Consider the following 24,230-nt stretch of genomic DNA (forward strand, 5'->3'; position numbering starts at 1 on the left):
CTCTATAGATCGGAGGGTTAAAGATCAACCTAAGGAATGATTTTTTGGGGCACAGCCTATTTAGGGTGTGGCCTATCTAATGGACTGTTTGGATCATCCTATGGTGCGGGCCATACTGTACTTTTAAATTTGAATAAAGTGAGGAGTGCCATCATTAAAATAAAAATACAGTTGTGCTGATAACATTTGCCTTCAGGAATTGTAATAACACAGCTCTTTAAATACTAAAAGACAAGATGGGTTAGCGAAAACATGAAAACAAGGTCGCGGTAATATCATTTCTTTCTCCTTACAAGAAAATTTCCCGATAAAACCCGTTCACTCCGTACTATTTATCGTGAGTCTTACTACTGAGATCCGAATATCCGATTCCCCGTCTAACCCGCTCTCTTTACTTTCCATAAAACAGCCACGGTTTAAGTAGACGTGGCTAAGAAAACCAATCTCTCCCTTCCACTTGAAATCATATCAAACCAGTGAGAGGAGATACTCCCTTATCCTGTGCACCATTTCCCCTTATTTTTACACATATCTCTTATTCAAATTCTCACTTTTCAATTGTTCAGCTGAGAGCTAAAAAAGAAGAAAATGGTGATGTTTAAGGTTTCTCGAAAAGAGACCACTCCCATCGATGGCCAAAAACCAGGAACTTCCGGTCTCAGGAAGAAGGTATAATCAGATCTAGGGTTTCGATTCTCGATCTCTTTTTCTGTCCAATTTTTCTTCTTCTTCTTCTTCCTGGTTTAGGATCGTTGTTGCAGTGATCTGATTCTATATTTATAGTTTATAGTTTTATACACTTTCGATCCTCGATCAATGGTAAATATCTGTAATTTTTTATTCCTCAGATGAGATCGTTTCGTATGTGTTCGAATCTTTTGGTTGTGGATTTGTATGGATCATGACATTTTTGTGTTTATTAAGATTTTCAGGATGTTTTTTGATCTTGAGTAATCAGAGAAATCTATTCTTATTTCTTATAATTATTAATCTTGTTTTCTTATGAATAATTCCAACGGCTTTGCTAATTTGATTTTAGATTCGTCTTTGAGATTGAGAAATTGCTTTAATAGGGATTTTGTGTTGTTTTGTTCTTGTTTGAGATTGGAACTTGTTTACCAGAAAACGCCAAATGCTCATGTTCCACAATCTGGATGGCCTAAAAATGGCATCCAAAAGATATTTATCAACGGCTCATTACAGTAGCATTAAAAAAGGATTCATTTTTTGTGAGACTATAGGCCTTTTAAGTTTTGGAGTCAGGATTTGGGAAGAAATAAAAATAATTACACTTTACAAATCTCACAATTCTATAGCAATTTGAAAGAGTAAAAGACATGAAAAGTATAATTACGCACACTTAGTAGTTAGTAATATGTAATGGAGCAACATGAGCAATGTTGTCCCAACATACCTATACCAAAATAGCAACCCAAGTAACCCATATCATACCACGTACCAAGAAAGTGTCGTACTACGTTCACGTTAAACTACCACGAGCGGAGAAGCCCGCGTTCCAGGTAACATGGGATTGGCCTACTCTTTTTACTGTTTGGTAACAAGATGCAAATTCACTAGTGGGGTAGAACGTGTGATCTCAACGCTGTGATCCATGTATCCTAACTGTAAGTTCATGAGGCTACGCTCCAGGTTGAATCATCTTGTACTTCTGTTATGTGATTTTTCTAATTTTAGTTGTAGTCTGCTTTGTATTTATTCTTTTGCTTATTTTCATGGTTTGCTGTTGTTCATGTTAATATACGATACTGTATTTTCAATATATTTAAGAAATAAAATAATTGCATAACTTGAGGGAGTAACTGATTTTTGAATGATTTTAAGTTATCTGTTTAGCATTGTGAGAAGATAGAAGGGGTGGTTGAGAAGTCATTTCTTATCCATCCCACCACTGGATATGCAATAATTTATTCCATATTTTTCAATTTTTTTGTGTAAGCTAAGTTTATTCCATATTTTTCTATTTTCTATGTGTACTTTATTGGTGTCTTAAACAAATATACAATGACCGGTGAGCTTTTTTTGCTTCCAGGTAACAGTATTCAAGCAACCTAATTACTTGCACAATTTTGTCCAATCAACATTCAATGCTCTTACACCTGAAAAAGTGAAAGGTTTGTTATATGTTTTTATGTGCCTTACTTTTGGGGCCAGTAAGATTACAATTCCGAGTGGTATTTGAATTTCATGTACAGTAAACATGATGATATTGATGTGTGTTTGTGAATGCTAGATTTAACAGAATTGAAGTATTTTGGAATTTAATGGGTACATTCGACTTGCTTCCCATTTAGTTAACTGTGAGTAAGTTGTATAATGTCTCTGTTTTATATTACATATTTAATTGAAATTTCTACACTTCATCATCACCATTCATCATCACCATCAAGAGCAGTGTTTAAAAATTGAACTCTGATGAGAACTAGGCCACGGGTAAAAGGAGTCAAGCCGGCTAGTCAATGATTGATATGATCAACTTTTCATTTACTCTGGTGAGTCAAAGGAGTTTTCAAAAGGGTAGAACGTGGACGGGGCTGAGGGCTCAGCTTGGGTAAATAGAGTTGAATTGGGCTAATCGGTAATTGACTCCGGCAGTTTTTAAACAGTCATCAAGAACCCAATTGAGTTTCTATTGTACATATCTAGAGTGTTCTGGTCTCTTTCCTTTCAAGAAATAAAAAACACCAGTGCTGATTAGATGATATTTCACGATTTTCGGTACGTTATTGTAGGAATAAAATGTACTGCATATGCCACCTGGAGCTAGTACTATTAGATTAAAACTCAATTGAATAAAAACAGGAATCACCTAAGTGCTAGACCTGACTAATGTATTTAATTAGAGGCAATTGGTGGCATTAGCACTGCAACTTGATGTGAAGCCTTGACAGGTTTTCCATTTTCTCTGGTTCTTCTAGGTTCCATTAACCCGAAAAAAAGATTATATTTCGTCATTGAAATTTGACAATTGCCCCAAATTTTAGGTTATTTAAGGGATTTGGCTTCACTATTGTCTATCCTTTGTGATCATTAAATTGATTTTATCCTCCACTAATTAAATAAACTTGTTGATCATTGGCTGCCTTTCTTGGAGTCAGTTTATAGACTTTTATTTATGATCAGCAAATGAGGCTGTTGTGAGCAAGTGTCACTTGCCAAGCTGTATCTCTCTTACAAGTCGTTACATTCGTGTAATGCTTTTTTGTCTGGGTTTTCTCTCTAGTTTCTTTCTTGCTCCTTTTAGATGGGGTTCAAAACCATCAGAGGGACATGTTTTGTCTCGTTATATCTAGTGTGTGCTATCATTAGAAGGAGACTTTATTTATTTTTATTGAGGGACAAGAGATATTAGATAAATGTTTAGGAGTTTTGACATCATTTACCTTATAGTTTGTGAATACAACCCAATTGAATCATAGAATGCAGTTGCTTAATTATTCCAAAGAAACCGTTACTGAATCTTGGTTTAAGATTGTCCACTATTATAGGCTTATCTGTATAATGTAAAAACATGTGTAAGAGGTGTTTCCAGATTCACCTTTTTAACTTCGTCTGATGGTGTACAGAATGTCTCCTGTTCAAGCTAACATGCCATTCAAACATAAGTGCATACCTCAAGCCTCTATTTTCGACATCCTTAGATGTAATTTGGTTGTTTGCTATCTAATCCCTTTGTCTTTTACTCTTTTTCGAGTAGGTCTGCAATTCTTTTCAGCCAGCTTGGGCCTTATTCATGCTAGCATATGGTCTTTAGAGTTCTTTTCCTCTTCTTTTTTTTTTCTTTGTTGATTCAGCACAAGGCCCACAATCCTTAGAAGTTGATTTCTCTCTATTCTAGTGTATGTGAACCCTTTCCCATTTACTGTCTGTGTCTTTGGTGAATGCAAGCTCGTCTGTTCCAAATCACTCATAACTTCTAATCTACCAACTTGAGATGGCTGCTAATTTTGATGTTGGTTCAATAAGAACCTAGCATCTATGATACATGGATACTTTTACTAGCCTATTGCACCATGTTTTACACGGAATGATACGATTCTGACCCCCCCCCCCCCCCCCCCCCCCCCTCCACTGTTAACGTGAATTTCTGCTGTAATTGTTTTGCAGATTTCATGAAGGTTTTGATCCACAGTTGTTATCAACCTAAATCTAATTTGTTTCGCTGCCACTTTTATCTTCAGTAGCTTTATTCTGCTAAAGGCTAGTTGTTGAGAAATTTTCTGTAGTAATTTATTCTTTATATTTGATTTCTGATTTGAATTATGTTGTTGATATTTGAATTCAAGAGCTGTCCATCGACTCTTGATTCATATTTCAGTATAATTTCATCATAATTTGATAACAGAGCGCCAAACTAAGATTTGTTTTTCATTATCTGTTATCAAAGCGTCAATCAGATTTGTTCTACATTAGCACCCAGCCGAATAGTTTTGACTACAGTGATACAATTACATCATATATAGCGTTTTATTTTGTGTTAAGTCATTTGAGGCAGGACTTCAATTGTATAAGAAACACTTGCTTTGTTTTGTAATTTTTATTTTTGCTAATTCTATTAACATCTATGATCTGAGGTCTAGTTAGCACCCGGGCAAAAATAGCTCAGAAATGCTTGCTTTTAGAGCATTCCCAGTCTCTTTAGTGGAGTGGAAAATCACATATCCCATGCTCCTTTTCGCTCAGTGTTCTTTATTTCAGTGCATTTTCTGACTTTTTTATATCCTACAAGATTTAATCACCTTTACATACTATTGCATTCACTTATTAAGTAACAGTGTAAGCACTCGTTGTTTTATGCAGGGGCTACACTTGTTGTTTCTGGTGATGGTCGCTATTTTTCAAAAGATGCCATTCAGGTATTTTGGTACCTGATCATGTTTTTCTGAACAACAGGAGACTTTTCAGTAGATATAACTGGATCATGTTTTTCTGAATAACAAGAGACTTTTCAGTAGTTGGATCAAAATGATATCCCCATTAAATCAATCAGCTATTTCTCCAATGGAAAGCTTTAGTTGGTTGTAATTAATTAATTATCTGGTTGACAATATCTTTACACAGCCTCTACCACCTGCTTCATGGTTTCTTTTATTTTATTTTTTTATATTGGGATGTTTTTTGAAAATCTTCTTCATATATGGATGGGAGAGCTTTACCACTAGTGGTGGCCTCTTTTCACCATTATTTTACTAGTATGTCTTACTGCTTCAAGGCTTGAATTATCCCGTTTCCCAATTACTCATCCCTGTTTTCCTTTGTAGTCAGTAACTCAGTATATATATATATATATATATATATATATATATATATATATATATATATATATATATAGAGGAAACTGTTGGTGACCTATGGTGCGCTTAAGCTCCCCAATCACATGGCTCCCCAATCACATGTGGTGATCCAAACCATTCATTTGCAAGGCCTTATGATAGATAGGGGGTGTACCAAAAATCAGCTCCATAGGATCATCCTAACCTCTCCATTTTTGTCCTCCACAAATGAAGGGGTTAGGATGATCCTATGGAGCTGATTTTTGGTACACCCCCTATCTATGTAAGGGACTTTAAAATGAATGCTTTGGATCATCCTAACAAAGTGGGCCCCCATGTGATTGGGCGCTTAAGCTCACCATAAGTTTGGTGAGCTTAAGCGCACCAACAGTTTCCTTATATATATATATGAGAAAAGTGTTTCTAAGCACGTGCTTAGGGAGCTACCTAAGCACAAGTGGCTTAAAAAGCCATTGGTCGCTTTTTGTGGACTCCGCAGAGGTGGACCTGCCATACGAACCAATCGGTGGCTTTTTAAGCCACTTGTGCTTAGGTAGCTCCCTAAGCACGTGCTTAGAAACACTTCTCTCTCTCTCTCTCTATATATATATATATATATATATATATATATATATATTTGCTAGGCAATTTCATGGAAAGCCATTTTGTGGCTCACTTTTGCAGGCGAGAACAGCCATCTCAGATGAGTTAAATGAATATGGCATAATCCGCTAAAAAGTGAGCCAGTGTGACTGTTCTCTCTCCTGCAAAAGTGAGCCACTAAATGGTTTTCTACGAAATTGCCAAGCAAATCCCTATCTATATACATATAATATGATATAGTAACACCAGTTAATTTTATGTTTTCAATTTAAGATGGTTTGATCTGCTGTATCTAGGGGTGTAAATGAGCCGAGCCGAGCCGAGCCGAGCTTGGCCAGGCTCGGCTCGTTAAGCTCAAAGGCTCGGCTCGGGCTCGGCTTGGCTCGGCCAGGCTCGCGAGCTGCTCGCGAGCTTTATCGAGCTTGGGTTATAAAGTTTCGCACAGCAAAGGTTGCTAGCAAAAGCAAATAAGGAAAAAAAGTAATCATTACAAACAAAAAGTAAATTAGCTGAATTTATAAAGTTTAAAATGAAAAATTACCAAGAAAAGACAGTAAGTTATAATAATTAAGAAAAAAAATACCAAAAAAGGTTAAAAGTTATGACAATTACGGGAAAAAATTAATTTCCGATTTTTCACAACCGTTTGATACGCACCCTCAGTACGTTTTTGCAAATGATGTTGACATGACGAGCCTTAACGAGCCGAGCCGAGCCTGGCCTAACTCGGGCTCGGCTCGGCTCGTTAAGGATTCGAGCCGAGCTCGATCGAGCTTCCGAGCCCGAGCCAAAATTGACACCCTTAGTTGTATCCCATGCAACAAAAAAATAAAAAAAAATCTGCTTTGTGTTTTTAAGTTTCTAAATGTTGATCATAGATTTCATTCAGGGTGCTTGTATACAGTATATGCGTTGTGATATGAACTCTTCACTTGTTTTCAAAATTGGCAGATAATAATTAAAATGGCAGCTGCCAATGGTGTAAGACGTGTTTGGGTGGGACAAAATGGATTACTGTCAACGCCTGCCGTATCAGGTGTCATACGTGAAAGAGTTGGTGCTGATGTAAGTTAATGTTTATGCTTGAAATGATTCTATTTATCACACGTTTGGTGGGCTGTGAATTGACATTATATTATTATTTTAACTCAATTTTAATATAATTCTTCGAATATCTTTTCAATCTCAGGGATCCAAGGCATCTGGGGCCTTTATATTGACTGCAAGTCACAATCCAGGTGGACCACATGAGGTATTTGCATTAGTTTCTTAACTGAGGAAGGCTGATAAAAGAAATCAGTTGTATTAATGATCCCAACCTTAGTTACGAATTTCGTTTCGTTCGGTGCTTCATTTTGGCTGCTGGAACGGAATGTTTCAATATTTCGGTCGTTTCCCAGTATCACTCATATCAGCGTATATTAGGTCAATATTGCAGGACCTTCAACTCCAGTCAATCTCTAAAACATGTTATTCCAGCTGTAAAAGTTTTGTAATCTTATGTAAGATCATTAATTTATAATCTACCCAAAGATTATTTTTTTCTAAATCCTCTACATTTTACTCAAAATATCTACTTGACTTGCATGTTTTCTTTCTAGTATTATATGGTGCTTGAATCACTTGGACTTGTAAGGGTTGACTCATCCCAAGTCAACAGTAAAAATGAGTATAAATGTTTTCTTTTTAGTATTATATGATGCTTGAATCACTTGGACTTGTAAGGGTTGACTCATAACTCACCCAAGTCAACAGTAAAAACAAGTATAAAGTTCGAAACCCTACCTTTCTCCACTCATCCGGTGGAGAGAAGACGCAGCTCGAAACCCTACCTTTCTGAAATGAGTCAAAACCCTAGCTTTCTCTTTTCCCTTTGCGCTAAGAATCGATATTCTTTCCTTTTTTTTTTTGACTCGGGGAGTCGGTTGTCATTTCAGAAAAGCACAAAGTGAGATGGGGGGCTCGACTGTCATTTGAAAAAAATATTAAAGTTCCGCTCCTTCAAAGCCGGACCCACAATGCGAACCAATAGCGTGTGTTTTAACATCCATGTGCATATAGCTTATCTGTGCAACTGCACATACACGATTTTCTCTCTCTCTCTCTATATATATATATATATATATATATATATATATATATATGAGGAAACTTATGGTGAGCTTAAGCTCACCAAACTTATGGTGAGCTTAAGCGCCCCAATCACATGGGTCCCACATTTTCTGTGGTGATCCAAACCATTCATTTGCAAGGCCCTATCATAGATAGGGTGTGTACCAAAAATCAGCTCCATAGGATCATCCTAACCCCTCCATTTGTGGAGGACAAAAATGGGCAGATTTGTGGACAAATAATGTCTGTCCATTTTGACCTCCACAAATGGATGGGTTAGGATGATCCTATGGAGCTGATTTTTGGTACACACCCCATCTATGTAAGGGCCTTTCAAATGAATGCTTTGGATCATCCTAACAAAGTAGGCCCCAATGTGATTGGGCGCTTAAGCTCACCAACACTTTCCTCTATATATATATATATATATATATATATATATATATATATATATATATATTGCATAAGTTGTGGTGACGACTCAAGCAATCACTCCTGTGCAACACCTGAATCATATGTATCTTACTTAACCAGGAAGAACAATTGCTCCCAAATTTTGCTATCTTATCTGTCCTTCTTGTTCGTTTTCAAATGAATATGTGATATTGAACCCTAAGGGTGTCAATTTTGGCTCGGGCTCGGAGGCTCGCTCAAGCTCGGCTCGAAAAAAGCTCGGCTCGAGCTCGGCTCGAATCCTTAACGAGCCGAGCCGGCTCTCCAGGCTCGTTAAGCTTAACGAGCCGAGCCCAATTTAGGCCAGGCTCGGCTCGTTAAAAATTTAATATATTTAAATATATATATATATATATAGAGAATAGAGTTCCTAAGGTGTCACCTCATATAGCTTATATGAGGTGGCGCTTAAAAACATAAGGGGCCCACTTTGTTTGGATGATCCAAATCATTCATTTGATAGGCCCTCACATAGATAGGGTGTGCCTAAAAAATCAACTTCATAGGATCATCCTAACCCTTCCATTTGTGGAGGTTGAAATGGATGGGTATAAACCTCCATAAATCTGCCCATTTTTAACCTCCATAAATGGAAGGGTTAGGATGATCCTATGGACCTGATTTTTTGTAGGCACCATATCCATCTAAGGGCCTTTCAAATGAGTGGTTTCGATCACCCCAAAAATGTGGCCCCCTAACGTTTTGTGAGCGCCACCTCATATAAGCTATATGAGGTGACACCTTAGGAACTCTATTCTCATATATATATATATATTATATATTAATTTATGCATTAAAAGGGTTGTCCAGGGAGTGAAGGGGGGGGGGGCAAAATATGTCACTTCATTTTTGGAACCCCATTTGTTACTAGTACCACCCCCCATAGTGTAAAAAAAGTAGTCAAATTACACTAATAGGGCTGTCCAGGGAAGATGAGGGGTGTGAACATAATATAACCCGAGCTCGGTAAGGCTCGCGAGCCTGGCCGAGCCTGACCGAGCCGAGCCGAGCTTTTGAGCTTAACGAGCCGAGCCGAGCCTGGCCAAGCTCGGCTCGGCTCGGCTCGTTGACACCTCTATTGAACCCATTTAAGAACTTGAAGGAATCAATGACATGGTTGTCCTTGTATTTTGAGAACAACAACCAAGAAGGAGAAGCTTTGAGAACAAACTTACTGATGCAAGACAATACCTAATCTAGGGAAAATCCTACAATCCTAATGGGATAATGGTTTTAGGAAAGGCTTAGGGTTAACTCGGAAGACTCAAAACTTCTAAAGGGTCTAACCTAGGGCTGATTTAATGAAAGGTTTTAATTAACGGGCAACAGTAATATCGAGGCTTATAATGCATTCAATATTTAGAAGAAACATAATTAGCATGAAATAAACCTTATACAAATCAACTAATGGGTAAAGCTCTTTCATGTGAATTGTTAATGACAAAATTAGGCCTAAACATGTTTTACACATGCAACCAATTAAAATAACTAAAAGCTAATGTAAGTACCAATGAAATAGATGTAACAAAAGCATGAAAACAATAATATCCAATGAAGAAAAACAAAAAAATGTCCATTTGCAGTAAAAGGCTCAAAACGGTCCAGTTTTGGGCTGTAAGGGTATTTTGGTAATTTGGCAGATCTGGGATTTTGGTTTAATACTGCTGTCCAAATCTTAGGTTAAGGTTTAGAAGGTAAAAGAAAGGTTAATCTAGGGTTTAGGCTCAGATTTGATGGTAGGTTTAGGCTAGGGTTCACTGAAACTGGTTTTAGGGTTTGGAAAGGGTGAAAATTGCAATAAGGCTCAAAAGGGGTTTAAAGTTAGAGTTCTTGGGTGTTTAGGCTGAGGTTTAATCATGAAAGCAATCCCTCAAAATCTCATAACAAGATCTCGGAGAACAAGGGAGATCTATGGATTTTGGGTTTTCTAGTTTTAGGGTTCAAGAACAAAGAAATAGAAAATCTGATTTACTAACCTTATTTGTGTTGATTTGATTGAAGAAATAGAAGATAATAGAAGAGAATAGATGAGAGGAGTTGGGACAAGAATGGCTCCAAGCCACCGAGAGGAGAAGAGAAGAAGAAGTCCAAGTCACAATAGCTCTCACAAAATATTCTTAATTCTATTCAATATTAAAAAGTCTTTTTATATTGCTTTCATAAGATGTATTTATAAGAAAAGAAACCTTAGAAGATAACTTAAAGTTTAAAACTAATCTCAACCATTCATATAATCCAAAGGAAAATAAGTAAAGATAAAAACTTACCTAAAATAGTAATCCCGTAATAGACCTTTACCACTTCTTAAAAACACGCATAACTTGCTCAAATCACATCCAAATATTGTGATCTTTGGCCCATTAGATAGATAATTGAAAAACCTTTCTAATAATACCAAAAACACGCCAAACGGATGAGATTTGATGCCTAAAAAGTAAGCTACAAATAAAATGACGAAAAAAGAAAGTAAATAATAAAAAAAGACGACAATGTCTGTGACCCATGTTAGAGTCCCCGCCATCAGTCTCGCCCACGTCTACACTTGTAAACCCATTGTTGATGTCTCCATCACTTACCTGCCTGAAAATGAATTTGTAAACTCACTTAGAAACATGAAAGCATCTGAGCGATATCCTGGCATCTTGAGAAAAAACAACCAAAAAGGAGGTGTGTCGCTCTTGGGTTACTAACAAACTCATTCATTTTGGATTTTCAGTACATGCATACCTAGAAACCCAACCAAAGAAACAAATGAAAAAGCAAACACGCTGCAGTAAAAATGCAATGCAAATTATACATAATACGTTCATACTTTCCAGAAGTAACAAGAAAACTACAAAATTGCAAAAGAGGTACTTGAGCGAGGGAAAAAACTTAACCTAAAAATTCCAAATAGATGCCCTAATACATCATAAATATAAGGGTAGTGAAAAACACTAAATATGTGCATACTTTAAAGGAAAGAAATGGGCAGGAAGTTTTAAACTTTTTAAAGTAGAAAAAGAAAGAAAGAAAAAGAAGTAGCCTCCAAAAAAGTCAACATACACATCTTTCATATAACATAGAAAATATGCATTTATTTTACTAATGCATGCATTTGAAGGGAAAACAAAGTGAAAAAGCCAAATAAGATCTCAAAGTGAAAATGACTTGTATTCCTAACTCAACCTAAATCTATGTGGAGTGGCATAGATTTAGCTCAGTGTTAGTAAATGCAGTCTCTTTCTCCAACTGAAAATACCAAAAATGGGAGAGGATTGGAGATATGCTCTTAGTTGCCTTTTTGTGCAACCGTCATAGGTATGATTTGGCTATTATGTGTATGACTTGGCAGACATGTCATAGACTCTGAACAATTTTAGCAAGCCTTTATGATTGTGCCAACTTGGGTACATCTACTTTCATCTCCTTGAGTATATCTGTTTTTTTTTTTTTTTAAATCCTTGAGTATATCTGTTATTGTCAATTTTCTATATTCGCTTGTCTTTATAAATCATAATGTTTTTTTTCACAGGATTTTGGAATCAAATACAACATGGAAAATGGTGGACCTGCTCCTGAGGGTATTACGGATAAGATCTACGAAAATACAAAAACAATAAAGGAATATTTCATTGCAGATGATCTCCCAGATGTATGAGCTTTATTGTATGGCAATGCCTGTCTTTATTGGCATTGATTGTATAGAGTTCTCCCATCAGTTATATATTTATTTATTTGATAATTGCTCCAGGTGGATATCTCTATCATAGGTGTATCAAGCTTTGGGGGGCATGAGGGACAATTTGATGTAGATGTTTTTGATTCAACCAATGATTATGTGAAATTGATGAAGTAAGCAACCCTTCATTGCATCAGTTTATATCTTACTTTTGGTTGATGGTTTAAGTATTATATTTTCATTTTTCATACACTTTCAAATTTTATGTTCTTGATCCATATTGTTATTTAATTTGGAAAAGGAACTAGTGACCGAAATGCTTATAATGGTCATGTTGTGATTCCCATGATGTCGTGTAATTTCTTCACACTAATAGTATGCATTTGGTATCAAGAACTACATCAAAACATGTGTCTTGTATTTCCATGGACAGCTTCTCCTATGAATGATCTTACTGAATTTTTGATAAGCAGGATAACATGTGGTGAGTTGTTTCCAAACTTATCTTTGAATATATTGCAAGTTTAAGTAGACATTGGACATGAACATAATAGTATTTACTTTGAGAACTTGCAAAGGCATGCCCGAGCCTGAGTGATGCAAATGCAATATACTATGCATCAAATGAATCAAAGAAGAAGAATAAAGATCTAAGGAAAGAAGAAAGAAGAGTCTGATTTCTATGTACAGTCCCAAAATCTTGCTTAACTTCAGAGTACTTCAATGGGCCCCACATTGGAGCATATGAGTTCCTAGCTCACCCATTAATCTGCGTACTTCGAGTACTCGTTAGCTGAAGTAGAAAGAATTTTTGCATATTTGGAGTTACCCGAAACCAAAAAGGTGAAGTTTTTTTCTATCAAACTTAAGGCTAGGCATTCACATTGTGGCAACAAGTCCAATCTTCAAGTGTTCAAACGTTTGCATATGTATTCCATTTATCTCCACTAAAAATCAATGGCGTCCCCACAAATTACAATTACTCAATGGAATTGGAGAACTATATCATAGTTTCAAAACTCCCCCGCGTCATCGTCGACTTGCCCAAGTCGACTCCCTTTTACATTTGACCGTGTTCTAGTATGAGTCCTCGTTTTGGCTTAAAACGTCCATCAAAACTCATTTGACTCTCCTTTGTTAGACCGCGTTAACGGAGTACTCGGCCGCTGTGTGCCGAGTTGACTATGATTTGCTTTGACTGGTTTTGGCCCACATTTGTGTTTTGAAACTAACATATATAATTAGAACTAGACTATGCACCCTTTTGCTACATAAAGTTATGTATCCCTACATGGTACTTAGTATGTGTCTGCCTTTCCAGTGCATGCTATGGTTATGTCCACCAAAATGGAGTTAGTGTGAGACATAGTTTTGGACCACCACAAAACGACAAACATGATGTATATTGGAATAAGATGATTTTGGAATTGAGATCGTAGCCCTTAGTTATGAATTTTGTTTTGGTCGTCGTTTCGTTTTGGGCACTGGAATGGAACGCTTCAGTGTTTTGACCATTTTGGCGTTTTGTTTTAGCGCGCTAACGACCAATTTTTTTTTTAATAGTTAAAAATATGAAAAAAATCTAAAAAATTAGAAATTGTTAAAAACTATAAGAAACAATGAAATGAACCAATTTTTTTTAATAGTTAAAAATATGAAAAAAATCTAAAAATCAGAAATTGTTAAAAAATATAAGAAACAATGAAATGAACCAAATATGTAAAAAAAATCTCTTTATTATTTAAAAAATAAAATTTAATGCAATACATAACAAATACAAAAAGAAATAACAAAATTGCTAAAAATTGCAACAACAAGGTCATCCTTTGCAACCCAATCCATCATACATCAAGGTTGTTCATATCCAACATTTAAAGGAAAATCACTATCAATTGAGGATTAAATATTTTAGAGACCAAATCATGAGATTTTTTAACCGGACTTTTGGGATTTAATAATGTTTGGACATAATGGAATTTATGAATTTTTAAAATTGAAAAAATATCCTATTGTTTGGAAGTTAAGATTTTGACCTGGCCCGGAATAACCGAATTTTGTACTAGTATTGGAAAGTTGACTTGTATCCGTCTTGAAACTATTTTTAATAAATCAAAATGGGGGCTATTCTTAGTATTTACATGTAAATGTAAATCTTAAGTAAATGGACATTTAATTTTTTTAATGACTTTACATGTAAATGCTAAAAAGAGGAAAGAAGAAGAGAAGAGAATTAAGAAGAAGCAAGACGAGATTTAAAAAAAAAAAATAATAAAAAAAAATAAAAAATGGGGTGTTTTGTCACCCTGTTTTAGTCAAAACAGGACGAAACGGACTGGAATTCCAAACGAAATGGAATTTGGGGGTGTTTCGTACTTTCGTTCTGGTTTTCCGGACGAAATGAAACGTTTCGGCCGAAACGAAACGAAATTCATAACTAGGTCATGGCCTATGTTATCAATTCCCTATTTGCCATCAGTTATTTATTGAATGATGGTATATTTTGTCCCGTATATAATTTTTTTCTCTCATCTGGACTTTATTCAAGAAGCACACATCTGTGAGAAAAATTATCGTAGACATTAGTTAATTGTAGCATGTCATTTGTGCTGCACAAAGCTTGTTATCTTTTTGTTTTTTTGTTGTGAAAAGCTCAAAGCTTGGTATCTTATGCCCTCATTTTGTGAAATGCTTCATAATTATGTTTCCTTTCTGACTGTCACTTGTCATCTTCTTTGCTAAAATGTAATGCCATTTTTGTTTATTTATTTGTGTATTGTACAACATTATTTGAGATACCCACTTTTTTGTTTATTTATTTGTGTATTGCACAACATTATCTGAGATACCCACTATAATTGACAATGCATTTGTATCCGTTCAGAAGTTAACTCACCAATTGGTTTTACTGCCCAGGTCAATTTTCGATTTTGAGTCTATTCAGAAACTCCTTGCATCTCCAAAATTTTCATTCTGGTATGTGAGTGGTATCAATCTTGCATCTAAGATGCAGATTGTATTTTTCTGCCCTTGCTTTAATGTCTGAAGGATATGAATACTTCTGTCATGCTACTGCTCCAGTTATGATGCACTTCATGGTGTAGCTGGAATTTATGCAAAACGAATATTTATCCAAGAGCTTGGTGCCCATGAAAGTTCATTACTAAATTGCACACCCAAGGTTTCTCCAAATTCTGTGAATGGCTTCTTTGGGGATTAGAAAAATGTTGACTTTATTTATCTCTTTAGGTTTTGCATTTCCGTAATGGCTTTTTTTTTGCCTGGCTTTGTGAAAACAGGAAGACTTTGGAGGTGGGCATCCGGATCCCAACCTAACCTACGCAAAGGAGTTAGTTGCAAGAATGGGTTTGGGTAAAGCTAAGTCTCAAGAGGAACCACCGGAATTTGGTGCTGCTGCTGATGGTGATGCAGATCGCAACATGGTCCTTGGTAAAAGGTATAACCACTAATATTATCTTTTTTCTTAATGGTAACCACAAATATTATCTGATAGGTTTGCATACCTTTGCCCTCAACTTACGATTGTGGTTTTCCTTGCAATATCAGATTTTTTGTGACCCCGTCAGATTCTGTTGCCATTATTGCTGCAAATGCAGTTCAAGCCATTCCTTATTTTACGTCTGGTTTGAAGGGAGTTGCCAGGTAATTTTTATGTGGCATTTTTATTATTTATTTGAATTTTTAAGGAAATTTCGATCTGTTGAATCAATGAGATTGAACTTAAGATGCTTCCTCTCCATATGTTGGTCACGTACAAGTATGCATCTTATAGGGCATCTTTTACAAGTACGATGTGTATTGATTGACAGTGTATCTAACCTGCTTATCTTTGTTTAGGAAATCATCACTTAATGTTTTAATGCTGCTAATTTCCTTTCATCTTTTGGGTGTGGCTTCTTGCAGGAGTATGCCAACATCTGCTGCCCTAGATGTTGTAGCAACACATTCAAAACTAAATTTTTTTGAGGTACTTAAATGATAGGAACATTGAAACACCACTCACATGGATCTGATTCTCCAGATTCATTACCTTTTAAATGCATGACTTGGCTACTTATTTATGTGGTGTCAGGTTCCCACTGGCTGGAAATTCTTTGGGAACTTAATGGATGCTGGAATGTGTTCAATTTGTGGTGAAGAAAGTTTTGGAACTGGTAGGTGTTATTTTTTTCTTTGCTCCTGGCCGATGCTGCTTTTCATATCCTGAGTTTTTTGTACTGCTTACAGTTATGAAGTACTGAGGAAGGGGTTCAGTGTGACTTTTAAACAGAACTGTCACCTAAATTGAAATGGTTAACTATTGTTTTAGGAATTTAAGCAGTCGTAATTTGCACACTTGAAAATGTCATTCTGATTTGTCGTATGCTGAGCCCCAAATCACTGTTTTTTCACATCAGAGGTTTTCTGAAAATGGTTCAAAAACTCTTCCTATTGATTGCAAGACTGGATGAAAAAGTGAAGTTCTGTTCTCATTATTTTTCTTTCTGATTAAAAGATTTAAGAACAAAGGAAAAAAATTAAAAAAAAATCTTTACTTTATGGTAGCATGCATGCATCTCTAGTCCATGGGAAAGGAATAAATGACAAATTCACCTTGGGATTGACAACCAAAAAAAAAGAGGCAACACTACACAGAAATAGGCAACTCTAGTGTCTATTGAGAATATGTCTTTGCAATAAACTCTTACAGTATAGGTCTACCCAATTTGCCTATGTTACTTGGATCCCAAACATTTGTAGTATCCCGAGTATCCAGCAATGATACTGCTGTTGGATCCTTCAAAACAATGTATGGGACGACCACATTTAGAGGATGCCCAACCACTCTAGTTTTTTCAAGTGCTCTAAGGGATCACAAGTTTATTGTTTATTTAATATCGATAGTGATGGTTTAGTGCATGGGTGCTTACTTTCAGTGTTTCATGCCTAAGATGTTCATAAATTGAACCATTCAAAAGAAAAAAGAAAAGATCTTCATAAATTGATTGATCACGGCACTGAGTAGTTTCAAAATAACGCCTATGACTTGGTTCACACACACACACAAACACACACGCGCGTGCGCACACACACACACACACACACACACACAATGGACAGATTTTTGCAGGTTTATACACACACACATCCTGATCCTATCGAGCTGATTTTTTGGGCACACCCTATCTATGTGGGGGGCCATCAAATGAATGCTTTGGATCACCCAAACAATGTGGCCCCAATTGTTATTTTAAGCTAGGGAGTAGAAAAGTTATCTACTCCAGGGAGTTCCTACTCTCTCTCTCTCTCTCTCTCTATGTATATATATATATATATATATATATATAGTGTGTAGATAACTTATCTACACATATGTGTAGGAACCGTTTTCTCATATATATATATATATATATATACACACACACTAGCTTAAAATACAGTGGGGGCCACATTATTTAGGTGATCCAAACCATTCATTTTTAAGGCCCTCACATAGATAGGGTGTCCACAAAAAATCAGATCCATAGGATCATCCTAACCATTCGAACTGTGGAGGCAAAAAATGGACTAATTTGTAAAGGTTTAAAGACATCCATTTTACCTCCACAAATCGTAGGGTTGGGATGATCCTATGGATCTGATTTTTTGTAGACACCCTATCTATGTGAGGGCCTTTAAAATGGATGGCTTGGATCACCCAAACAATGTGGGCCCCCACTGTATTTTAAGCTAGTGTGTAGAGAACTCTCTACACATATGTGTGGGAACCGTTTTCTCTCTCTCTCTCTCTCTCTCTCTCTATATATATATATATATATATATATATATATATATATATATAGAGAGAGAGAGAGAGAGAGAGAGAGAGAGAGAGAGAGAGAGAGAGAGTGTGTTTCTGCTCGATAACGCAGATAAGCTATTTGCGGGAGAGAGTGTTTCTGCTCGATAACACAGATAAGCTATCTGCGGGATCGCCTAGAAACACGTTCCTATAGGTTAGGGTTCCAAACCCTCTCGAAGATGGGTTTCTCTCAAAGGACGAATCAGAAGAGGAAGGGAAAGTCGATTTCAGGCGAAGAAGATCAGTCGCGCCGAAGCTATGGTCTGGTTTCTTCTTTTTGCTAGGTCGAGGAAGGGAAATAGATTTGGGTTTTATTGTTCATGTCTCGAAAATGCATAAACAGTTAAAAAGTCGATTTGTATTGCGTATTGTTCATGTCTCGAAATTTCTGTATTGGAAATGCCTTGTGTAAATTGTTAAAACGGGGGGACCCACGTTAAACCACTTTTTGGTTACAATTTTCTCCCTAATTGATGTGGAACTAAACATTCACCAGTATGCTTCCTGTTTAGTAATAATTATTTACCTCTGTCATCTCATGTTAACTCATGTTGTACTTCTGTTGAGGACCATTGTGGAAAGCAATCCATTTATGCTTCCTATTTCTAGATGTCCTGATTTGATTCGTGTGTCACATTGGAATATTATGAGGTTACTTCATTGGAGTGTTACAATGACACATTGATACATTGGCTGGTTCATATTCACTCACCTTCTTGTTCAAAGAAAGATATTTCGACTTGCTGTTTTGGAGGGATGCAATTTGTTAAAGAGAAGAAATTATTCTGCAAAAATATTTCCCTTTTTGTGTCTTTTTAGCAGCGTTTCAAAACTTCAATATTTTGAGAGACTAGAAACTTCTATAATGAGCGTACTTGTTTGTTCTCTTTGCTTACAGGTTCAGATCATATTCGTGAGAAGGACGGAATCTGGGCTGTTTTAGCTTGGCTTTCTATCCTTGCCTTAAAAAATAAGGACAACCTCAACGGGGGAAAGTTGGTGACTGTCGAAGACATTGTTCGTCAGCACTGGGCTACTTATGGTCGCCACTATTATACTCGATATGACTATGAAGTATGACATGTCAAGGCTACCATGCAATATTTTAAGGCTATTTCCTTTGGATCAAATTAGCTAACCACCCTCTTAACCGGTTCATATTGTTTTGAGAAGAACGTTGATGCAGGTGCTGCAAAGGAGCTCATGTCATATTTGGTCAAACTGCAATCTTCTCTTCCTGATGTTAACAAGTATTTCCTCGAGCATTTTTCCAAGCTGAGATTCTTGTTTATAAAACATTCAAGTTTGCTTGATGTTTGTTCAATGGCCATTGCATGCTATCAAGTTGTTGGGCTCATCTCTTAGTTAATGATTTTACTCTAGATGTTTGTTATGTGTACTTATTTCATTTTTTGTAATTCATTAGTTATGGTTTTAAAATCTAGATGTTTGTTATGTGTACTTATTTCATTTTTTGTAATTCATTAGTTATGGTTTTAAGTCTTGTTGTTTTCTAGCCGGTAAGTTGCCACTTCTGCTTGTGAATTCCCACCTTTTCAGTTCCCTATATTTATCATATGTAGCTGGTAATTCAATGCTTTTACCTGGTAATTCAATGTTTTTACGAAGAGTAAGAGTTCTGCCTTGACGTTAACAACTTTTAGCCTTCTTTTAGTTGGTTGCTTCCATCCGAGTCCTCCATCCATGCTTCCATGTGTTGATTTCTTCCCAAGGAACAATATTGGCGTTCAAATTAGTAAGAAGTAGAAATTCCCCCAATTCTATATTATACAAGTATTGAAGATACAGCTTAACTTTCTAGTTTGTGTACTTTTTAGTCCCACAGCACTTGCATACTTGCATTGTCGTAAATCATCAGCCTCTTTTTTTCCCAGTAAGGTAATCAGTATCATTCAACAAAAAAAAACATGCCCAGAAGTACAAAGGATTTACAAACGGGGCCGAGATTACCCCTCAGCTAAAGCCTCATGGCTGACCGTAGCTTTTGCCAGCGGGTCAGGGATCTCATTAGCCTCCCTTACAGCATGCATAAATTTATAGCTTCTCACTCTATCTTTATTAACTATCTCATTATTGATGAGTTCCAAGCGCCATGGACCGCTGCTATTTTCTGCTCCACAAATAAAGGAATCTGAGAATCACCTTTGACCTCAAGATTACCATCAAATCTTGAATAGAAAATCCTCTACCCCATCAGTAATGCTTCCGCTTCATCTTAAAAGGAGTCAGTTTTAATGATAGGTCCTGAAAACTCCCAGAATATGTTGCAATTGCTGTGTCTAAACACTCCACTGATTCCTGAGGGAGTAGGATTCCTCAACGATGTCAACCCATCAAAGTTGAATTTGATGGAGCTGATGGAGCCTTCTCATAGTATGAGATTCTGTTAGTTCTTCCTTTCTTAAGCATATGTCCTAAAGCTTACTCCAGAAGGGTAGATTATGCCCTTCTCTGGGAATAAATGGTGGGATGGACAATTCGGAATAAATGTGCTGTGGGAGCATGCACAACTTGCTTTTTTACCCCAGGAGTGCATTCCACCGTGAAGGCCATACTCTCTAAAATGAGCATATGGTCCTCATCAGTTCTGTTTTCTGTCCCGGAAGAAAAAAAATCAATGCAATTTGTTTCTTTTCAATTATTTATTGTTTTCAATATGGTCATATGAATGCATCTAGAATCTCCACAATTTACCTTTCTTAGCACTGGACACACACCTGATTCTCAATTTCTTACTCCTTGAAAAGTGATTCTCCTCCCGAGCAGCTCTGTTTCTTTGCTTTGAAGAGAAAGATCAAATTAAATTTGTTTCTTTCTAATTGTATATTCTCTTCGTATGGTCAGACATATAATAAGGCATGCTATTCAAAAAAGGAGAAAAAAGAAGACATAATTAGGCAATGTATGCTTTAAAATATCAATTAACTCCACCAGTTCCTCACTTAATATTTGGGAAAACTTACAACATTAGTTTAAGTTTTAACCCATATGCGAGACAAGAATAAGTATGTAGACCTTAATTATACTTGTCAGGAAAATATGGATTGTGCTTTCCAGGAAAATCTATTTTCTTAGTTTCTTAGTTGTTTGAGAATGTCAACTTTGTGGGACGGAAAACTTAAGATTACAATCTTTACGGTACTTTTGCAAATGTAGGAGCTCTAGGAAACTTTAGGTTTGTCTTGACTTCTGTTAAATGGAGGAGCTTTAGAAAAAGTTTCAGTCTTAACTAAGGTTACCGATAAAGAACTGCATTTTTAATCTGGTAGCACGACTGGTGCCCAAGGAGTAGAAACTGCTACACTTTAATACTTATCTCAATCCCGCACAAGGTGTCTTCTTGATTGAACTGTTTCTAATTAGGACATTTCTCTCTGCCACTGTTTTGAAAGGCTGTCCCGCCACTAAGCCTGCAAAGTTTCTACTTGATTGAACTGTTGATGGTCTGATGAACCAGTCTGCTTCAACAAACTTGGAATTGAAATATCTAATTTCAAAAGGGAAAATAATTCAAAGGCAATAATAGTTGCTCAAAAATTTAAATTAATTAAAAAGAACCACATATATACTGACCTGATAAATTTCAAATTATTACATGTAGTCATACTTAAGTAGATTTAAGTTGATATGGGATCTGTATAGAACTTGTTTTTCATCTCAAAGTTGCATTTAATTCCATTTTAATCAAATTGAATGTGACATGATTAGAGAACATAGTCCATACGTTGGTATAATACATATTGCTTGCATTGCGAGCCGTTTTGCTCTGTTTTTTGTCCTGCAATATAATGGTCTCTTAGGTATTCTACATTGGCTCATCGGCAGTGGAATTCGGATAATCTCTTTGTCGAACATTCCTTTGTTTAGCAGAGTTTTTATATGGTGCCCGACCGTCAAGTACCGTGCTTTTTTATCTGGATAATCTCTCTTTTACATGATTAAGTTTTAAAAAGTGGGCTGCTGTTGGATAATATATCAAGGACGGTACTTCCATCGTACCACCCACAAGGGACTTGACGGTCAGGCACTGTATAATTTCTCTGTTTAGCAATGAAAGTTTGACCTAATTCTGGTGGAATTTTGAAGGGTGCACTTTGATTAGGACTCAAAATGAACTGGAAAATTTTCTATTACAGTTATGTCTGATCTCCATTTCACATATCTTGTTTTATTTTTTTCGGTTGTATTACTTTGATTTCCCATTAGTTTCCCATGACTGTTGTCTCCATGACCACTGTTACGTCCTCTTTTTTCATCTCACTAGATTGGAAACTTATCATTTAGCATAATGCAAATAGACTGTTGATGGAGATCAATCAGACTAAGTGTTATTGGGGAGATCCATTTATGCTTTTAGAATTTATGTTTGGGAAGCTGATAAAATTTTCACATTGAATCTTTTACAAACCGTCGATGTTGCTTGTTACAGGATTATAAAGGGAATCCGATCAGATGTGTCAAATGTTGTCCAAGCTGATGAATTCGAATATAAAGATCCTGTAGACAGTTCCATCTCAAAGCACCAGGGTATCCGATATCTGTTTGAAGATGGGTCACGATTGGTAAGCACACTCATTCTCTTAGTTAATTTCTAATCAGACAGTTTTCACCACATCTGATATACCAATAGGTCTTCATAGGAATGAATTACAAGCTGGATTCTATTGTTTGGCGTTACTTAACGTGTAAATGTTAACCGATTAGAATTCCCACTTTTTCCAACCATAAAGCTTTGAAGCCTCAAGATGGCACTTGTCTGGTACTTTTGGTGTTGATCAACACACAAATAATTTATCCTGCTGCACCTCTCTGAATCCATTTTGTAATTCCAGGTTTTCCGCCTCTCTGGAACCGGTTCGGAAGGTGCTACCATCCGTGTTTACATAGAACAATATGAAAAGGACTCTTCAAAGATTGGGAGGGATTCTCAGGAAGCACTTTCTCCTCTTGTAAGAAACACTATTCTGTCTTCTCCAACCCTTATCTCTTTGCTCTGTTGAAAAGACCAACTTGATTATGATTTTCATTTTTTTTTGTTGAATGGTATATTATGATTTTCCTTAGGACATGACTCTGATGCATACATACTTTTCATAGGTGGAGGTTGCGTTAAAGCTTTCCAAGATGCAAGAATACACAGGCCGGTCTGCTCCCACGGTCATTACATAGATAAAGAAAAGATTAGTTTACTTTTATGTATCAGTTTTGTTAAATTTATTACCAATGCTGGTTCTAGTAGTGGTATTATGAGAGAATGCTGAGCTATGATACTCTTTTTTATCACTCAGTCATATGTCTTGTACTGTGTGAGGCAAATATTAAAGAATCAACTTGCTTTGATGAATTGAATGATTAATAAGATGAAGAATTTACAAAGTATACATTTTGAACTCAATAATAATGTGATGTTTCATTTTCCACTGTCAAACTTTCTTATATAGTATTATGAGGACATGGTTTGTGTGCAGCTGCACAGATCAGCTATCTGTACATGGCTGCACAAACCATTGCCTCACACAAACCATTTCCTCATAGTATATTGCATGACAAATAGTGTAAACAAAATTATTGTGCTGCTAGTGATATGTGCACTACCATGTTTTGATAATGAGCTGGATTGTAATAGCTTTTAACAGGCGGTTAAATGATAAAAGACAAGGTGAGTTTGGCCCATTATCAAAATACTATCATTCTTGGGGGTGTAAAATAATGGGCTCCATCCCATCAAAACATGATGGGTAAAAATGATGGGCTCACTGGATGCGTGGGTTTAAGTAGAATTGGTATGATCTAGCCTGTCAAAACATGATGTGTAAAATAGAGGCCCCCACCATAGGCATGGATTTGGATTTGCATTTGGATTTGGTACAAGGGTATTTTGGTTACAAAGCACATGTTTTCATGTGGGACCCAAAAATTAATTGTTATGAAAAATCTTGAGGGTGACTATTCCCTTAGTCGCATTAGCGATATAAATATAGAAGAGGAAATGGCGGATGAAAGATGAAGGATCAAGTGATCCTTGATACTTTCAAAGTCTCATATGAAGTTATTAACTATAGCCTATAGGGCACCACTGCCATTAGTGCATTGACAATGAAGGAAACTTAGAAATGCTAAGAATTCTCTTTGGGAGAAAGTTTCTAATAAAGAAAGTGGTATGGTATGGCTTCCTATTAAGTAAATGCGGTGAAACAATCATATTCCATATATTATCACCATTAAACCTTTGATTTTAGATTTTAAATGA

The 24,230-nt window shown here is 36.2% G+C and overlaps 1 protein-coding gene across 1 annotated transcript; it reads left to right on the top strand.

Moving 5' to 3' along the window:
- The first annotated feature begins 344 nt into the window (after nt 1-344).
- Nucleotides 345-23,400, top strand: LOC143877728 (phosphoglucomutase, cytoplasmic-like). The gene is made up of 19 exons (XM_077379932.1): nt 345-476; nt 567-669; nt 2,051-2,132; nt 4,819-4,874; nt 6,846-6,959; nt 7,084-7,146; nt 11,974-12,093; nt 12,193-12,293; nt 15,034-15,093; nt 15,199-15,298; nt 15,417-15,574; nt 15,685-15,780; nt 16,042-16,105; nt 16,211-16,292; nt 18,858-19,033; nt 19,133-19,209; nt 22,410-22,542; nt 22,813-22,929; nt 23,078-23,400. Exons 2-19 carry the CDS (start codon nt 589-591, stop codon nt 23,147-23,149), a joined length of 1,752 nt encoding a protein of 583 aa, XP_077236047.1. The 5' UTR covers nt 345-476; nt 567-588; the 3' UTR covers nt 23,150-23,400.
- Nucleotides 23,401-24,230: the final 830 nt, after the last annotated feature.

This window comes from Tasmannia lanceolata, unplaced genomic scaffold (assembly GCF_043159265.1).
Source record: "Tasmannia lanceolata isolate RefF3 unplaced genomic scaffold, GAP_Taslan_0.1 ptg000005l, whole genome shotgun sequence".
NCBI classification, from domain to species: Eukaryota; Viridiplantae; Streptophyta; class Magnoliopsida; order Canellales; family Winteraceae; genus Tasmannia; species Tasmannia lanceolata.

What these genes read in the sequence shown, in the direction of transcription:
- LOC143877728 (XM_077379932.1), top strand. Translation starts at nt 589, where the DNA reads ATGGTGATGTTTAAGGTTTCTCGAAAAGAGACCACTCCCATCGATGGC. An exon ending in ATCCAGGTGGACCACATGAG is followed by an intron (nt 7,147 to 11,973) that starts GTATTTGCATTA and finishes TTTTTTTCACAG; the next exon opens with GATTTTGGAATCAAATACAA. An exon ending in TACTAAATTGCACACCCAAG is followed by an intron (nt 15,299 to 15,416) that starts GTTTCTCCAAAT and finishes TTGTGAAAACAG; the next exon opens with GAAGACTTTGGAGGTGGGCA.